The sequence below is a fragment of the Dendropsophus ebraccatus genome, chromosome 6 (genome assembly GCF_027789765.1).
Source record: "Dendropsophus ebraccatus isolate aDenEbr1 chromosome 6, aDenEbr1.pat, whole genome shotgun sequence".
Lineage (NCBI taxonomy): Eukaryota > Metazoa > Chordata > Amphibia > Anura > Hylidae > Dendropsophus > Dendropsophus ebraccatus.
This window is the reverse complement of record NC_091459.1, coordinates 64,665,909-64,684,840: the sequence shown is the minus strand read 5'-3', so window position 1 is coordinate 64,684,840 and position 18,932 is coordinate 64,665,909. Positions and strand designations below refer to the sequence as shown.

Sequence of the window (18,932 nt, the reverse complement as noted above, 5' to 3'; positions counted from 1 at the left end):
CAGACAGACAGACTTTGATTTTTATGATATAGATACACACACATACACACACACACACACACACACACACATCTATTAGTTAATTAGTCTCATAAGGGGGCAATGTATACAGCCTATAGTTTTCCTGATAAAGTGAAGTAGGCTTATGTGCGTTTTTTAGGTTTCCTTTTCAGAATGATGACAGCGTCACTGTTATCTGCAGGATGCATTTCCGTAGGTCTCTGTATAAACTCCGTCCTACCCTTTTTTCTTTTAACTTCTGCTTTCTTAAAACTCTAGAGTAGTAAAAAGCTCAGGTAAGAATGATATTATTACATAATAATTATACATTGATTCCATTATGAATTTAGCTTTAATTCAATGATTGTTTGCTTGTTTAGAGCAGAACACTACTTTATTCTCTCATCGTTATTTTTAGGTTCACTGATGATGATGATGATGATGATTATTTTACTGCTTGTCATGGCAAGGTTTTTAGTTGCTGAAGCTTTTTGTCCTGTTAAATGTGACTGCTCAAAGAAAGATTTACTTTACTGTAAAGACAAATCCATTACAGACATCGCCAAAATAGCCATTCCTCACAATTTTACATTTGTACGTATAACTGACTCTCAAGCTGTGGAAGTGACGGATGACAGTTTTCAGCAAATGCCAATTACTTTACGGCTCTCTTTGGAAAGCAACCTGCTCTCTACAGTAACACCTGGAGCTTTTCATGACTTTCCGCTGTTAAAATCTCTTAAGCTTTCAAACAATGCTTTGCAGTCTCTACCTACTGGAGTATTCGATATGTTAATTAATCTGGAACAGTTGTTTTTGGATAGAAACGTATTGTCGTACCTTGATCCACATATATTTCAGAACTTAAGAAATCTATCAGAACTTTCTTTAAACAGGAATCTGCTCAAATCCTTGTCACATGATATATTCACCCATCAAGTAAATCTCAAAAATTTAAATTTATCTAGAAATAAGCTGTCCAGTTTGCCCAAAGACATTTTTAGCTCTCTTCATAAATTAACAATTTACTACTCTATGAAAACCTTCTGACAGCGATAATACCATTAATGTTTCAGAACCTCACTGAATTAGTTAAGCTTAACCTTCACTCTAATGTAATCAAAGTAATTGACAAAGACGCCTTTTATCATGTCCCCAAACTACGAGAATTGACCTTGCATAAAAATTGTCTACAGACACTGGCTGGTGGATTATTTCTTTATGTTAATAGATTGGAAGCCTTGACGCTTTATGAAAATCCATTTACTAAATTTCCTAATACACTTTTTGGTAAGATGGACTATCTCAAGTCACTGTGGCTCTATAACACATCCCTTTCAACACTCCCAAATTTTATCTTTACCAATTTAACGAATCTGGAGAGCCTTATCCTAACCAAAAACCGAAATCTTCACAGTCTTCCATCAAATACATTCAGTGGTTTGCACAGACTTGTGGAACTGTATTTGCATACAAATAACTTTAGCGCCCTTCTTGAAGAACCCTTCCAGGATCTACCAAGTCTTCAAGTTATTTCCTTGCACAATAATAAATTTGATGGTGTCTCAGAGAATCTCTTTAAATCTCTTAAAAATCTTGAAATAGTTTATTTAAATAACAGCAACATAATGAGCCTGCCAGGAAACATTTTCAAGTTGGTACCAACACTTAAAAGAGTCCATCTTGAAGGTAATCCCTGGGTGTGTGATTGCAGACTTCAATATTTCAAGATGTGGCTTGTACAGAATAAGGAGAAGGTGTACAACTCTACCTCCCTTGTTTGTCAAAGTCCTTCAACCCTAGAAGGAATACCTGTATTAAAAACTGAAGAACTGGTATGCCCCTACTCAACCATTAGTATGGGGGATTACTACGCATCATTATCACCATCTCCTGACAGTTCATTACATCGTAGGACAACCCCTGGTGAAGCGGTGAGCTCTACTGTAACAGCTCACACTGTAAGTGAGACAAGTACCTCTATGACCAATACTTCCTTAGGCTGGCATTTATATACTGACAAGTCCAGCACAAGTCCATCTTTACTTAATGTGGGGATAACCACTGTAAGAAGTGTCTTAGATAATGCTTCACTTAACATGAAATTAAAAAATGTTTTTAAATGTCTGCCTTATGGAAAAATCATTTGCTATATTGTTTTGTTCAACCTAGCAATGCAGATATTCTATATACTTGTAGCATGTTTCAGCTTGCTGAAAATTAGGAAAATGTATAGATACTTTCACTCTTTGAATGAGCCTGTAGTATTAATACGTATGTTAATTCCGCTGAAGGCTCTGTCTCCAAACTCTAAATGATAAGTAGATGGTACAGTAAGGCATAATTCCTAACAGTCACATTACAATATGGAAAAACCTGATGTAACTTTTTTTTTATGGTAGATTTCATATAATTTGTTATATTAGCACATTATTTGGGTGTTTAAATGCATTTTATCCTCCTTGTGACATAAGAAATTTTAGCCTTAAGGAATACAATGCTTTATTTTTCTGTGCTTAAGCAGTCATAACTTTCTTAAATATGTGACACTGCTTTATTCTGTGGACCAAGTTGTAGCTTTTCCACCAATGTTTTTGAGAATTTTTATGGTAATGTTTATTTGGAGTGTAAATAATAGGTCTTATGGTGCGTTTACACAGAGAGATTTATCTGACAGATTTTGGAAGCCAAAGCCAGGAATGGATTTGAAAACACAAGATTTCTCATTCTTTCCTTTATGACCTGTTTTCTGTTTATAGTCTGTTTGTGACTTTGGCTTCCAAAATCTGTCAGATAAATCTCTCTGTGTAAACACAGCATAAGAGCTTTACATTTATGGGAATACCAATTGTATATAGTTTTTGTTATGTTTTACCATATTTGCACAATGAAATTATTGTTTTTTTTTGTGTAGCCATTTTCTAAGACCCATTGCATTTTTGTTTTTCCCATCAGCTGGCTTTTTTTTCTTGTAGTTCTTCGTTGGTAGCATTTTGGGTGCATGTAACTTTTTGGCGACTGTTTATTCTTAGTTTTCAGAGGTATAATGATTAGATAACAGAAATAAAACATTGTATGAGGGAAAAAGTCCCTATTCCTAAAACTTAATCTTGAGCTGCTTCTATTCCCTCCCTCTGCTAACCGCCCTCCACCTGACCTCCATATCTGTATGTGGTGCAACCATAACCCTTAGACAACAAGCCCGCTTCCTTGGGGTTATGCTTGACTCTTATCTGTCCTTCATTTCCCTTATTCAGTCACTTTCACGTTCCTGTCACCTGCATCATAAAAACATCTCTAAAATCTGTCCCTTCCTTACTGTCGAATTTGCTAAAACTCTCATTGTCGCTCTGATTCATTCCCGTCTAGACTACTGCAATTCCTTACTAATTGGCCTTCCTTCCTCTAAACTCTCCTCTCTCCAGTCCATTCTTAATGCAGCAGCCAGGCTCATCTCTCTGTACAGCCGCTATACAGATGCCTCCCCCATGTGCCAGTCACTACATTGTCTCCTTATTAAACACAGGATACAATACAAAGTCCTCCTGCTCACCCACAAGGTTCTCCACAGTGCTGCACCTCCCTACATCTCCTTCCTCATATCTGTCTACCGCCCTACCTGTGCCCTACGCTCCTCTAACAACTTAAGGCTAACAACCACCTTAATCCGCACCTTACACTTCCGTCTCCAGGACTTCACGTGAGCTGCACCAGTTCTATGGAATGCATTACCCACGACTGTTAGATTTACCTCCAATACCCAAAGCTTCAAACGTGCCTGCAAAACAAATATGTTCAACCAGGCTTACCAGGTTTCCTAAATCCCCCCCCCCCCCCCCCCCAATACATACGCCAGGCATTTAAGCACTTAGACCTGTAGCAGGCAGGCATTGGTTGGTGACTGGTTTATTTATAAAGATGGCCGGACGATGCTAAAAAGGAAGCACTTTGCCCCTCTGCCATTTTGTCTCAACCCCCCTCCTAATAGTCTGTAAGCTCATGCATGCGAGCAGGGCCCTCACTCCTCATGTATGGATAATTATATGTAGTTCTCTGTAATGTCTGATTTATGTCTATGCATGTGCCCCAGAATTGTAAAGTGCTGCGGAATCTGTTGGCGCTATATAAATAAAAATTATTATTATTATTATTATTGCTGTGTTGTATGTATATACAAATATATAGAGGGAGTGAGTTTTTTTGTGATAGCTATCGTTTTTCAGTAAAACCATGTGGGTACTAAGGTCAACATCAACCACGGCATTAGAGGAATTAAATTGCTGATTTGTTAAGTCAAGAAACAATCTGATTAAGCCCAGAAGCGATTACACAAGCAAGTCCTCCGCTTCTCAATCTTTTTCTAATCTAAAAAAAACGGAGTAATTCTAGCGGAAAACTAAGTGCCGTCGCCGCTCGTCCCCGTGCACTCCCGCTTCCCTCTCCGTCGGCTCCATAGACTCCATTCTCCATTCCATGTCATTTCTTTGAGCAGACAGTATAATCCGCCCGACCATAGAATGGAGTCTATGGAGCTGGCGGAGAGGGAAGTGGGAGTGCACAGGGCAAACCGGATTCCGCACGGAATTTTCCACGAGAATTACTCTGTGTGCATATACCCTAATAAGGTAACATAAGCAGAAGTCCAACCTCCCTTTACACTACTAGTACATCTCCCACTGTTCTGCACACAGGTTGCAGCAAGTGCTGCAGGCCAAGTGGATTCAGTTCACACTTTATCCTACTTTCCTTCAGGATAAATGGAAGCTATTGTTATGATTTTGGGAGTGTTTTTAAGGTGATTATCCAGTATTAGAAGAAAAAAAAAGCACCACTCTTGTCCTCAGGTTATATATGGCATACAACACATCTCCATTTACATCAGTGAAACAAGCTGCAGAACCACACAGTAACCAATGACAGGGGTGGCACTGTTCCTGGAGTAAAGCAGCTTTGGTTTTCTAATTCTGGATTACTCCTCTAAAGTCTGAGCTTTTAGAAGCATCTCCTTATTTTGCCACACTGCTCCCTGAGCTCCACACATGTTAAGTGGTTTTTCCAGGATAAATAAAACAGCTACTTTCTTCGACAAACAGAGGTTATGTAGTATTGTCCTGAGGCAGGGGCGTAGCTAATGTCTCCTGGGCCCTGGTGCGAGAGGTCAACTTGGCCCCCCCCCTCCCCCTCCTTTTACGACCAAGTGATGCTATTGGTATTTATATACACACATACACACACCAAGACAGATATTACCAATAACACCAGCATATAGGAAGAGAAAATATTATCACCATACAGTACATGTTACCACCATACTGTTACTGACCAAATCCTGTACACTGAGACCAATATTACCAGTATATAGGAAGGAAATATTACCGCCACACCACAACCACTACAATTACCACCATATTGTTACAGACCAAATCCAGTATACTGAGACCAATAAAACACACAGTACCAGATAGCAAGTAACAAATAATTCCACCACATACTGACTAACACCAACGCTGCTACTAACACCACCACATACTGACTAACACCAACACTGCTACTAACACCACCACATACTGACTAACACCACCGCTGCTACTGACTATTACCACCTCATACTAACACCACCGCTGCTACTGAGTAATACCACCACATACTGACTAACACCACCGCTGCTACTGAATAACATCCACTGTACACGTATCACCGCATCCAGTCATATAGAGGTGGACGCAGCTCCACGCAGGTTCTGTACACCATATACAGTACATCACAGTGCAGTTACATCAGGTGACTCACAGAGGGCGTCTTCTCTGATTGGAGTTTTTCCCTTTTCATCTTCTTCTCTATCCCTCCTGGGCCATCATAAGAACTTCTCCGAGCCACAAATCCACAGAATCTGCCAGGCAGACATATTAGGCTCCTCACACTGACACCATCCTCATTTTTCTACACACTGCACATTTGTATTGGCCCCTTTATGCCCTCATTTAGTGGGTAGGCTGACTCTATGTGACCCCCTTATAGTGTATGCCCCCCTATATGTATCCTCCTTATAGATGGTCCCCCTCTGTGTTCCCCCCTTATAGTATATGCCCCCTACTATGTAGCCTCTCCCCCTATGTTACCCCCCTTATAGATAGCCCCCTTCCCCCCCGCCTCATAGATGCCAGCCCTTATAGATAGCCCCCTCTCCCCCCCTCCTATAGATGCTAGATGTCCCCCTTCCCCCCCCCTTATTGATGGTCCCCTCTCCCCCTCCCTTATAGATGGTCCCCTCTCCCCCCCTTATAGATGGTCCCCTCTCACCCCCCCTTTATAGATGGTCCCCTCTCAGCTCCCCCCCTTATAGATGGTCCCCTCTCAGCCCTCCCCCATTATAGATGGTCCCCTCTCAGCCCCCCTTATAGGTGGCCCCCTCTCAGCCCCCCCCTTATAGATGGTCCCCTCTCAGCCCCCCCTTATAGATGGTCCCCTCTCAGCCCCCTCCCTTAAAGATGGCCCCCTTTCAGCCCCCTCCCTTATAGATGGCCCCCTCTCAGCCCCCCCCTTATAGATGGTCCCCTCTCAACCCCCCCTTATAGATGGTCCCCTCTCAGCCCCCCTCCTTATAGATGGCCCCCTCTCACACCCCATTATAGATGGCCCCCTCTCAGCCCCCCCCTTATAGATGGTCCCCTCTCAGCCCCCCCCTTATAGTTGGTCCCCTCTCAACCCCCCCCTTATAGATGGTCCCCTCTCAGCCCCCTCCCTTATAGATGGTCCCCTCTCAGCCCCCCCCTTATAGATGGTCCCCTCTCAGCCCCCCCCTTATAGATGGTTCCCTCTCAGCCCCCCCTTATAGATGGTCCCCTCTCAGCCCCCCCCCTTATAGGTGGCCCCCTCTCAGCCCCCCCTTATAGATGGTCCCCTCTCACCCCCCCTTATAGATGGTCCCCTCTCAGCTCCCCCCCTTATAGATGGTCCCCTCTCAGCCCTCCCCCATTATAGATGGTCCCCTCTCAGCCCCCCTTATAGGTGGCCCCCTCTCAGCCCCCCCCTCGTAGATGGTCCCCTCTCAGCCCCCCCTTATAGATGGTCCCCTCTCAGCCCCCTCCCTTATAGATGGCCCCCTCTCAGCCCCCTCCCTTATAGATGGCCGCCTCTCAGCCCCCCCCTTATAGATGGTCCCCTCTCAACCCACCCTTATAGATGGTCCCTTCTCAGCCCCCCTCCTTATAGATGGCCCCCTCTCACACCCCATTATAGATGGTCCCCTCTTACCCCCCCTTATAGATGGTCCCCTCTCAGGTCCCCCTTATAGATGGCCCCCCTCTCAGCCCCCCTATAGATTGTCCCCTCTCAGCCCCCCTTATAGATGGTCCCCTCTCAGCCCCCCCTTATAGATGGCCCCCTCTCAGCCCCCTCCCTTATAGATGGTCCCCTCTCAGCCCCCTCCCTTATAGATGGTCCCCTCTCAGCCCCCCCCTTATAGTTGGTCCCCTCTCAACCCCCCCTTATAGATGGTCCCCTCTCAGCCCCCTCCCTTATAGATGGCCCCCTCTCAGCCCCCCCCTTATAGATGGCCCCCTCTCAGCCCCCCCCTTATAGATGGCCCCCTCTCAGCCCCCCCTTATAGTTGGTCCCCTCTCGACCCCCCCCTTATAGATGGTCCCCTCTCAGCCCCCTCCCTTATAGATGGCCCCCTCTCAGCCCCCCCCCTTATAGATGGTCCCCTCTCAGCCCCCCCCTTATAGATGGTCCCCTCTCAGCCCCCCCTTATAGATGGTCCCCTCTCAGCCCCCCCCTTATAGGTGGCCCCCTCTCAGCCCCCCCTTATAGATGGTCCCCTCTCAGCCCCCTCCCTTATAGATGGCCCCCTCTCAACCCCACCCTTATAGATGGTCCCCTCTCAACCCCCCCGCTGCTACTGAGTAATACCACCACATACTGACTAACACCACCGCTGCTACTGAATAACATCCACTGTACACGTATCACCACATCCAGTCATATAGAGGTGGACGCAGCTCCACGCAGGTTCTGTACACCATATACAGTACATCACAGTGCAGTTACATCAGGTGACTCACAGAGGGCGTCTTCTCTGATTGGAGTTTTTCCCTTTTCATCTTCTTCTCTATCCCTCCTGGGCCATCATAAGAACTTCTCCGAGCCACAAATCCACAGAATCTGCCAGGCAGACATATTAGGCTCCTCACACTGACACCATCCTCATTTTTCTACACACTGCACATTTGTATTGGCCCCTTTATGCCCTCATTTAGTGGGTAGGCTGACTCTATGTGACCCCCTTATAGTGCATGCCCCCCTATATGTATCCTCCTTATAGATGGTCCGCCTCTGTGTTCCCCCCTTATAGTATATGCCCCCTACTATGTAGCCTCCTTATAGATGCCCCCTCTCCCCCTATGTTAACCCCCTTATAGATAGCCCCCTTCCCCCCCTTATAGATGCCAGCCCTTATAGATAGCCCCCTCTCCCCCCTCCTATAGATGCTAGATGCCCCCCTTCCCCCCCTTATAGATGGTCCCCTCTCCCCCTCCCTTATAGATGGTCCCCTCTCCCCCCCTTATAGATGGTCCCCTCTCACCCCCCCTTATAGATGGTCCCCTCTCAGCTCCCCCCTTATAGATGGTCCCTTCTCAGCCCTCCCTCATTATAGATGGTCCCCTCTCAGCCCCCCTTATAGGTGGCCCCCTCTCAGCCCCCCCCTTATAGATGGTCCCCTCTCAGCCCCCCCTTATAGATGGTCCCCTCCCTTATAGATGGCCCCCTCCCTTATAGATGGTCCCCTCTCAACCCCCCCTTATAGATGGTCCCCTCTCAGCCCCCCTCCTTATAGATGGCCCCCTCTCACACCCCATTATAGATGGTCCCCTCTCAGCTCCCCCTTATAGATGGTCCCCTCTCAGCTCCCCCTTATAGATGGCCCCCCTCTCAGCCCCCCCTATAGATTGTCCCCTCTCAGCCCCCCTTATAGATGGTCCCCTCTCACCCCCCCTTATAGATGGTCCCCTCTCAGCCCCCTCCCTTATAGATGGTCCCCTCTCAGCCCCCCCTTATAGATGGTCCCCTCTCAGCCCCCCTCCCTTATAGATGTTCCCCTCTCAGCCCCCCCTTATAGAAGGTCCCCTCTCAGCCCCCCCCTTATAGATGGTCCCCTCTCAGCCCCGCCCCTTGTAGATGGTCCCCTCTCAGCCCCCCTTATAGATATCCACCTCTCCCCCTTCCTCCTCTTTGCTTTATGAAAACAAATAAAAAAAAGTAAAAAAAAACACACACAACTCACCTAACAACGGGCTGAACCAGCGGCCCGCGGCTCCCCTGTGACGTGCGGCGCTTTGGTGGGGCAGAAGCTGGGATTCACAGCATCTTCCTGTGTCTGTGACAGCTGCCAGACACAGGAGGATGCTGTGAGTGCCGTCCCCTGCCCCACCAGAGAGCCGCACGTCTTCCTTCTCCTGCGAGCCGTGCAATGACGTAATTTCAACGTGTGACACTTGCAGGAAAAGACGGGCGCAGACTAGAGGAGAGAGAAGAGGACCTGGGCAGCGTGGGAGCGGAGGAAAGGTGAGTGGGATGGTTTGTTTTTTTTGGGACAGGCACTGGGGGTTAACTAGGCTACCAGGGACAGGCACTGGGGTTAACTTTGCTACAAGGGACAGGCACTGGGGGTTAACTAGGCTACCAGAGACAGGCACTGGGGGTTAACTAGGCTACCAGTGACAGGCACTGGTGGGGGGGATTAACTAGGCTACCAGGGACAGGCACTGGGGGGGGGGTAACTAGGCTACCAGGGACAGGCACTGGGGGGGGGGGGGGGGTTAACTAGGCTTACCAGAGGCATCACTGGGGGTTAACTAGACTACAAGGGGCATGACTTGGGGGTTAACTAGACTACAAGGGGCATCACTGGGGGTTAACTAGACTACGAGGGACATCAGTAAGGGGTTAACTACAGCTACCACTGGAGGTTAACTCTGACCACTGGGCATCACTTAGGATTCACATCAGGTACAAGGGGCATCAAAGAGGGTTAACTACAATAGCAGGGGCACTAGGGGAACAATACTTTGCCTTGCCCCGTGTGCTGCAAACCCACGCTACTAACTGCCGCGCACAGTATGCGGCCCTCGAATGATTTTATTAGTGCCCGACCGGCCCTTGACATGGAAAAGGTTCTCCACCCCTCCTATAAAGATTGCTGTCCTTTCCTAAGTTCTTATATCTTTTTGAAACTTTGCCTATGTCTCTAGATTTGTTCACCAGTTCCAGTCACTTTTCCTCCATTTTGTCTGGCATAATGGCTAATGCTTCAATGCTCTAATATGGCACCATCCCTTTGCCACTCTTTAGATCCAAAACCAAAGAAAAACCCTAAATAAATACAAACCACATACCAAAATTAATTTAACAAAATATCAATCCTTTATTAATATATGAATCCCAAACCTATCCCATAAAAACAACATATACACATAAGACACTTAAAAGACATGGTGCAGGGGATCACAGAAATCTATATCATCTTGAAATACACCAGCAATAAAGAAAAGGGACAAGAAAAACTATGATAATTTACATAAATAATGGGATTTCAAATGGCTTAAATCAAGTATCTAAAGTGCTATGTGCAACCTATATCCATCACAAACTGGTACTGAGTATAGACAAGGGAATATATTTATACATCACATGGCTAACATTGCCATCCCTAGAAAAATAAGACCTCAGACCAGTGCCAAATAAAATGAATCCCAATCCCCTTCTGATGCGGCCCCTGCACCTCACCCTCCAACGCGTTTCGTAGACCTTTCTCAAGGAGTGGTGAAGTGTGCAGAGGTGGGCATACTTATATATCCAGTGCTGTCATGTATCGGCCTATAACAAGCCGTGATCATAATTACCTGGCGCTCCGACGCCATGCCGCCCCCATCCGCCAAGACCACGCCTGCCACGAGGCCGCATCACCGAGGACGCACACCGTGCGCCATCAGCGGTGCGAGCGTCGGACCGGAAGTCGTCACGGCGGGGGGAGCGCATGCGCACCGGAGCGCTCAATCACAGCGGCCATATTGGAAAAGGGAGACAGATCCGGATTTGCCCACAAGACGTCACTGTGAATAATTGAACCATGTATTCCCTATAATAATGAAGCATACTCCACTGGAGATACTAATACCGGAAGAACTAATAATGTAATGTGGAAGTAATGTGACAGAGAATGTCTCATGTAGACTTAAAGTGTAAAACATGGTATATCAATGAAATAAATATATGTGTGCATACTCAACACAACGTGAGTTATTAGGACAATAAAATGAAAAAACCATGATCAAAATGGTATGTACACTTAGTGTGAATAAAGGCTAATTACATGTTAATGAGATAAATACTAATGTGAGTGCATGTGAAAAATATGTGATATATTAATGTGAGATTTGTGCAATATGTGTGTAAAAAAATTTTTATATATAAAATAAATATGAAATAAAATAAAATAAATTAAAAATTAGAAATAAAAATAAAAATAATAATAAGTATAAAAATAAAAAATAATAAATGCAAAAAAAATAAAAATAAAAAATAAAAAATAAATAAAAAATAACAAAAAAAAAATATATAAAAAAAATAAATAAATAAAAATTAAAAAATAATACAGAAGAATCTGATAAATAGAGTTACATAAATAATTAAATAATTAGGGAATTATTAAATTATTTTACAAATAAATATAAAACGGTTTGTTGGATCATCGCCATAAAGTGCATAAGTGCATTCAATATAAAATTAAAGTGAGAATGTGAGGCCAAAACAGAAGTGAAAAAAGGATCTGCAAATAAAAGTGCGCTGAAAATACATGAGTGCTTGAATACATTAGTGCATATTAATTGATGAAGATGAAAAATACAGAATGAAAAATACAAAGATTGTGAAGAATGATAAGTGCATAAAGTGCCTGATATGCAGTAACTTGTTACTATTTTGCTGCCCACCTATGCACCCTCCCTTCCTGGAATATCTCTGCCAGACTATTAAAAGTGGATAGAGATTGAAAATCTGTAGATCACCGCCATCCATCCTCATGCCCTACTGTGGATAACTAGATGACCTCCTATTGCTAGTCCAAATTTAATTTAACAAACACATCTTCTAGTGCTGTTCATTTATTTTTTACACCTGATCCATCTGGTTCTCAAATGGCCTGTTTCAATTTTTTGGGTTTGGTCAACCCAGTAACCAGAATGCTCACTAATATTAGTTCCTTAAAAGAAAAATAGGACCTTTATAACTATATTTGATTTTTATATCCACTACAAATTAAAATTTTCATTTTATTCTTCCACTGGCTTCCTAAGTTGCCCTTAGCCCATGTTATTTGAGCTTGTCTGCCTGTGAGTAGTTTCCTCCAAAGATCCTTTTATCAGATGTTTACTTACTGTATTTCCTGACATACTGTATAAGACGACCCCTGACTTTCAAGAAGATTGTCCGGGGTTCACCGGAAAATGTTAACCCCTGCCTTACCACAGACCTTTTGCGGTCAGGCAGGGGTTAACTGCAGCTAAATTTAAAAAAAATCCAAACAGTTAACACACGTCCACTGACTGCGCCGGGGATCACCGAAGCTCTCAAGAGCAGCCAAGCGTCTCATCGGAGTACCTGAAACTTCTGTCATTCTTCCGAAGCTCTTCCGGTAGCTGTGCATCTCCGATAAGACGCTCGGCTGCTCGAGAGAGTCATAGAGAGTCACACTGCCTGCTCCGGGAACGGGACCGGAGGCGCGGAGGACAGGAACGGGCCCCAGGTGAGTTAACTGTTTTTTTTTTTTTATAGTGGTCGCCCCATACGGTTGGGTTGCGGCCATTTTTGAGCCCCCCACCGTATGGGGTGACCATACCTTGTGTATAAGACGACCCCCGACTTCTCAAAAGATTTTTCGGGGTTAAAAAGTTGTCTTATACGCTGGAAAATATGGTAATACTTTTTCCTAGTCTCTCAGATAACTCCCTGAGACACAGCATATACTTAGATGAAAGTATGATCTTGGTATGTTTATCCTGATCTGTACCTGACAAGTCATTTGGTGGAAGGTTTCCAAATCCTAGTTATCAAAACTTAATATAAATTCCTCATGCCATGGTAGCACACTTCTGCTCTCATTCATGAATTTAATTCTGCATTCCTAGACATGTGCTGGAGATCCCATGCCTTTCCAGGAACATTGATTTATATCTTCCACACATTGATCTCTTTCTACTGGACCTCGGTCCAATTCATCACAGAAATCAATCAGTAAATACATCAATCAGTAGACCTGCTTGCACTGTATGTAGATTGTTTTTAAATTGTTCCTATACTGCTTTTGAACCTTAGCAGATAGAATTCATAACCAGCACTTAATATTTTACTACAAATCTCTTATTTATGACAAGTAATACCCCTTTGTTCATTTCCTGCTGAAGTGAACATAGGATGATAGGATTCTATTTATGGGAATGTCTTCAGACTCTTGACAGAATCCATGTTATCAGCAGGATGCACTTTTGTCGCCTTCCTTTATAACTGCAGCCCTTTAGTATTTTCTTTTTGTGACAGCTGTCTTTGATGTGGTACATTGCACCGGTAGGCTTATTATTTTTATTGTTAGCATGTGCATAGCTGTTGTAATTTAATTATTATAATCATTATTATGATGTATTAAATTAGTTGTTTTTTTTTAATTTTATGTGTTGCACTTTTTTTTTCTAAAACAGTCTTTATCTGTTCTGCTTTTTAGGGTCTTCATCAGTCATGTTTTTATTCATACTGTTGGCCATGCCAAGCTGTGTTACTTTTGCCATCGTCTGTCCTGTTAGATGCACATGCAAAGTAAAAGATTCAGTTGCTTGCCAGGATGCAGCAGTTACAGACATTGCCACTTTTAAAATTCCTCATAATTTTACCTATGTCCTTGTAACTGGCACTCAGGCTACAGAATTAACAGAGTCCAGCTTCCAGCACATGCCTGTGACGATACGCCTTTTCTTACAACGCAATCGATTTTCTATATTAAGACCTGGAGCTTTTGAAAACTTTCCTCTCCTGAAAACACTCAGGCTGTCAAAAAACAGCATGAGTTCTCTATCTTCTGGGATTTTTAGTACATTAGTTTACCTTGAACACTTGTACCTAGATGAAAATGTATTGTTGGACCTTGACCCATCGATATTTAGTTACTTAAACGGTTTAGAAATATTAAATTTGTCTAAGAATAAGCTCTGCACATTGCCAAACAATATTTTTAGATCATTGTCTAAACTAAAACGCCTAATTCTCAATGATAATCTGTTAGTAGTGATACCTTATGGGATGTTTGATAATCTTATTGAACTGGATGAACTTTATCTACATTCAAACTTAATTGAAATCATTGACAACAGGGCATTTTATCAACTTCAAAAGTTAAAAATATTAACACTGAACAAAAATCACCTAAAAACATTGGCCGATGGATTATTTCTCTACTTACTTAAAGTAGAAACATTGTCTCTGTATGAAAATCCATTAACTGAACTGCCTAATGTACTATTTGGTAAAATAGATACTCTCAGGTCCCTGAGGCTTTGGGGCACATCCTTTTCAACAATTCCTAATTTCATTTTCAGCAATTTAAGCAATTTGGAGGTGCTTGTCCTGACCAAGAACACAAAACTTCAATCTCTTCCAGAAGATGCTTTTAGTGGTCTGATCAAACTTGTGGAGCTGTATTTGTATAGTAATAACATTAGTGTTCTTCCTGTGGGACTCTTCCAGCATCTAGAAAGTCTACAAGTTCTTTCCTTGTACAATAATACCTTTGATTCCCTTCCCAACGATTTATTAAAACCTCTTACAAATCTTCAAAATATATATCTAAATAACAGCAAAATTTCAACCTTACCAGGAAACCTGTTCAAGGCATTACCAAATCTTCAAAGGGTTCATCTTGAGGGCAATCCCTGGGTATGTGATTGCAAGATTGAAGCGTTTAAGTTCTGGTTGAAAAAGAATATAGAAAAGGTACCAAACTACACGTCACTTCTTTGTACAAACCCGCCAGTATTAAAGGCTATCCCCTTGTTGACATTTGGAGCGCTAATCTGTCAGCCCACAACAATACTACAAGAGCAGAAGAGTGGACCTTATTTGCATACAACACCTTTAACTTCCTGGGACAATACAAGGGACAAAATGAACTCAGTTTTTAGTACTACAGAATATTTTATTGGTGAAGGAGATTACTCTGTTACTGAGCATGCGTCAAACTGGTATAACAGTAAAGAGCCAAACCACGCTGAAACAACCACAAAACATACTTTATCAGGCCTTGAAGTGCACAGTAAATTTGCAATAATACACATATGTAGTTTTCCATCTGGCCACCTAATTTACTATCTACTTTATTTCACAACATCAGTGCAAATATTTCTTACAATTGTACAATGCTTTGTCTTGATAAAAATTCAGAGATGTTTTAACCAATTTAATGTGCCTACAGAGCCCGTAGTATTACTGCATGTGTTAGTTTCACAAAATTGCCCCTCATTTGATCCAAACCAGTAGGCAATATGACATGAATTTAGAGACTATTTGAATTAAAGGTCCATGGCACCAGATGTCCAGTAAAACTATTTCCTCTATTCAATGACCCACATAGTACAGCTGTGGATTACTAAATAAAGGACGTGCTATTAATGGACCTCTGCTGCCTTGGTCCTTCAATAAATTGATGTTAATATTGGAAACATGAAGGGTACAAGTGATGCAAAAAAGGCTCCCTATAGCGATTCCTTGTTTAGACAGTGCACATTTTATATGCAGTATGCATGATCTATTTTGTAAATTATTGGTAGAACGGACTATATATTTTTCAGTGAGAGATTTTAGAATTTCATTTTTCTATCAACTGCTTTATTTATGATTCATGAATACAATAAATGGTCTGTGTTAGCAAGAAGCCATGGGTGTAGCTATGGGGCCCCATAAATCCTGTACGCCTCCCCTCCTCCTTACATGAACCAGTGCAGTCTCATGCATTCCATTGTCCCAGATTCCCAACGCATGAGTGACATCACTGGTGCGCTGGGTCTTGTGAGCATGTGCATTGGGGGGGGTGGGGGTGGTTGCATTGCCACAATATATATTGGTGGTGGAATGTCGGGGCTGTGAGCCATAGCTACCATAAAGGAAGACCATACAACTGAACAGGCCCCATGGCGGTTGCCTCCATGGTAGCTATGCAACTGCAAGAGGTGTAAAGGCTACCTGCTGAGCTGTGCACACAGCACTTACAGTTTACAGTGATTTGTGAAAAATAATGTACTGGCTACGTTTCTTTTTTACTTATTAGGTCCAGATACTGAAACATGTTCTTTTTCTCTAATGTGTTTTTGTGATCTTATTGTATATTTTTACTATTTGCTATGGGGGCTGCAATCTTTCTTGAGCTGTTTTTTACAACATGTAATATCATGCTTTATCGCAAGCCCCATGGACAGAGACACACTGAACATCTGCAGACCCTATTCTTTGAATGGAACACATTTATAAGCATGCTCTTTTATCTGTGCAGAGGTCATTCTTCAGGGGAGTGGGAGACTGATCTGTGCACTTAATCTATTGTCTATCTACTTGTGTCACACTGTTCACTGTTATGCTGTAGAGATCACTATACAGCACCCCCTCATTATTAACACAGATATAACAGGGAGTCTCAGTAAAAAATAAGGCCTAGAATTATTTTATAATATAGACAGTAAAAAGAAAAGAACATTACTAAAAATTATTTAAAAATATGTTTAAACTCAATTAAAAGGGAAATTATCAACTGTAATTCACATTACATATCTGTTGTAGAGGAGTAAGCTCCCAGTTTAACAGGGTCACCCAAGACTAGAAAACCAGCTACTTTCTTCCAAGAACAGCACTAATTAAAAAAAAAAAAAAAAAAAAAAGCAGCTATGCTTTCCTGATCCTGGATAACCCATTTAATCCTCACATGTGGAAGTGGGCAGGATAAGGTTATCTCTCTGGTAATATGTTAAAGGGGTGATCCAGACATACATGGGCACTTTCTTCCAGAATTAAAACTCTTGCCCTCAGTTTGAATGTTGTTTTGGAACCATTGAAGTAAATGGAAATGAATTGTAATACCACACACGATCTGAGGGCAGTAGTGGCGCTAATTTTGCAAGAAAATAGCCGAGCTTTTTTTAATCCTTGAGAACCCCTTTAACTAGACAGCAGAGCAGATGCTGGAGGTGCAAGAAGCGGGCACAGGAGATTTTCACACTAGGCTTCAATGAGTGGTTGAAGAACCTATGAGCTCATGTTCATATGACATCATTGCATTACACATTGCTTTACCCATTCAAACCATGGATGGGCACATTTATATTGAAAAGTTTTTATTGGTATTTTGGACATAAAATTTATCCAACAATATAACAATAACACATTGTTATATATATTTGGAATAAGCAGGCATTATGTGACAAGAAATATGATTATAACAGTCAAGCAGAAAGTTGTGAACAGGCTGTGGCAATGCCATCCACATAGGTAAATATGTTTGAAGAAAAAAAGCTTGTTTAAGAGGGCTGCCGTTTGCCATCATTTATGACTAAAAATCTCAAGTGTGTGTTCAGCAGGCATGAGGGGGGCAGAACATTTATCAACAATGCACCCCTTGGTGTACACCGCAGGAAAAGAGCAGAGCAGATTCTTACCCTTTCTGTAGGACATATTCAAGCCATAATAGGTGGGCAGGAAGGACTCGGCAAGGCAAGGAGGAGGTATGGCCTCCTCCTATGCCTAATTTATCATGATTTATACCTGCAAACAAGCATAAACAATCTACACCTTCTCAGGAGGTTCTGCCAGTTTTACTAAGAGGAGTGTGCTTCTCATTAAATTGGGCCGGTTAAATTGGAGTGGGACATTATTAAAGATTTACTCCAGTCTTGATAAATGTCCCCCAGAGAGTACACTGATGATGAATTATCTGTGTAGTGCCTGTTTTAGACTCTCTGCTATATGATGATGTCAGGCTCAGACAGGGACTCACATGCTTCCTCTACCTTGTGGGCAACCAGTGGACAACAAGTAGAGGAATTATTGTAACAGTTGGACAGGCACATGAGCCTGAATGCTTCATTCAGGGTGAATTGGGTAATCACAATGCGATTAACGTTCTAAGGAGAGCCAAAGGATAGCAGCACTAGCTGAAGAATTTTGTTTGGTATAAAAACATAGACTTTGTCTTGTATGTTTTTTTCAGTATCCATTTATCTACCACAACATTTTGTTTGGAAATCAGAAAATATTTAGTACAATAACTTGTTTTTCTCAGGGTGGAAACTCATTCTAAATACAATACATATGTGCAGTTACCATGGGGAATCTGACATTAAGTGTGCACTTGCAGAGCAAGGTATTTTGGTGCCCTGGCAGATGAGGCAACCCCCCCCCCCTCCCCCAACATCTCCAAGACAACATAACTATAACGAAGTATTTTATGTGTGATAATACTGTAAATATCTAAATAAGTCATACAGCTATTATAATACCAGAGGCAAATACAGTGGTGCCTTGGATTACGAGCATAATTCGTTCCAGGGCCATGCTTGTAATCCAAATCCACTCTTAAACCAAAGCAAATTTTCCCATAAGAAATCATAGAACTGCAGACAATTGGTTCCGCACCCCATAAATAATGATTTATTATTCTGAATAACATGTAAAACAAATGAAACAAACATTTATAAACAGCAGAATATGTGATATTATAAGTTACTGTACAGTAATGTAGAGGATGGGAAACACAAGGGCTGACAGAGACTGCAGGGAGCATGAAGGAATGAGCAGGGCAGATGTGGGCACATACATGCAGCACTCTCTGTCCAGGGAGAGAGGGG

At 42.6% G+C, this 18,932-nt stretch overlaps 2 protein-coding genes across 2 annotated transcripts; both read left to right on the top strand.

Moving 5' to 3' along the window:
• The first annotated feature begins 438 nt into the window (after window positions 1-438).
• Window positions 439-10,305, top strand: LOC138795211 (platelet glycoprotein V-like). The gene is given in 5 exon segments (XM_069974207.1): window positions 439-914; window positions 969-1,021; window positions 1,024-1,974; window positions 9,501-9,564; window positions 10,251-10,305. Coding segments are annotated over 5 exon segments (1,599 nt in total).
• A 3,301-nt stretch (window positions 10,306-13,606) lies between these two features.
• LOC138794865 (platelet glycoprotein V-like) lies at window positions 13,607-16,341 on the top strand. Its single transcript, XM_069973787.1, has 2 exons — window positions 13,607-13,620; window positions 13,775-16,341. The coding sequence occupies exon 2, from the start codon at window positions 13,789-13,791 to the stop codon at window positions 15,577-15,579; it is 1,791 nt and encodes a 596-aa protein (XP_069829888.1). The 5' UTR covers window positions 13,607-13,620; window positions 13,775-13,788; the 3' UTR covers window positions 15,580-16,341.
• The last annotated feature ends 2,591 nt before the right edge of the window (window positions 16,342-18,932 follow it).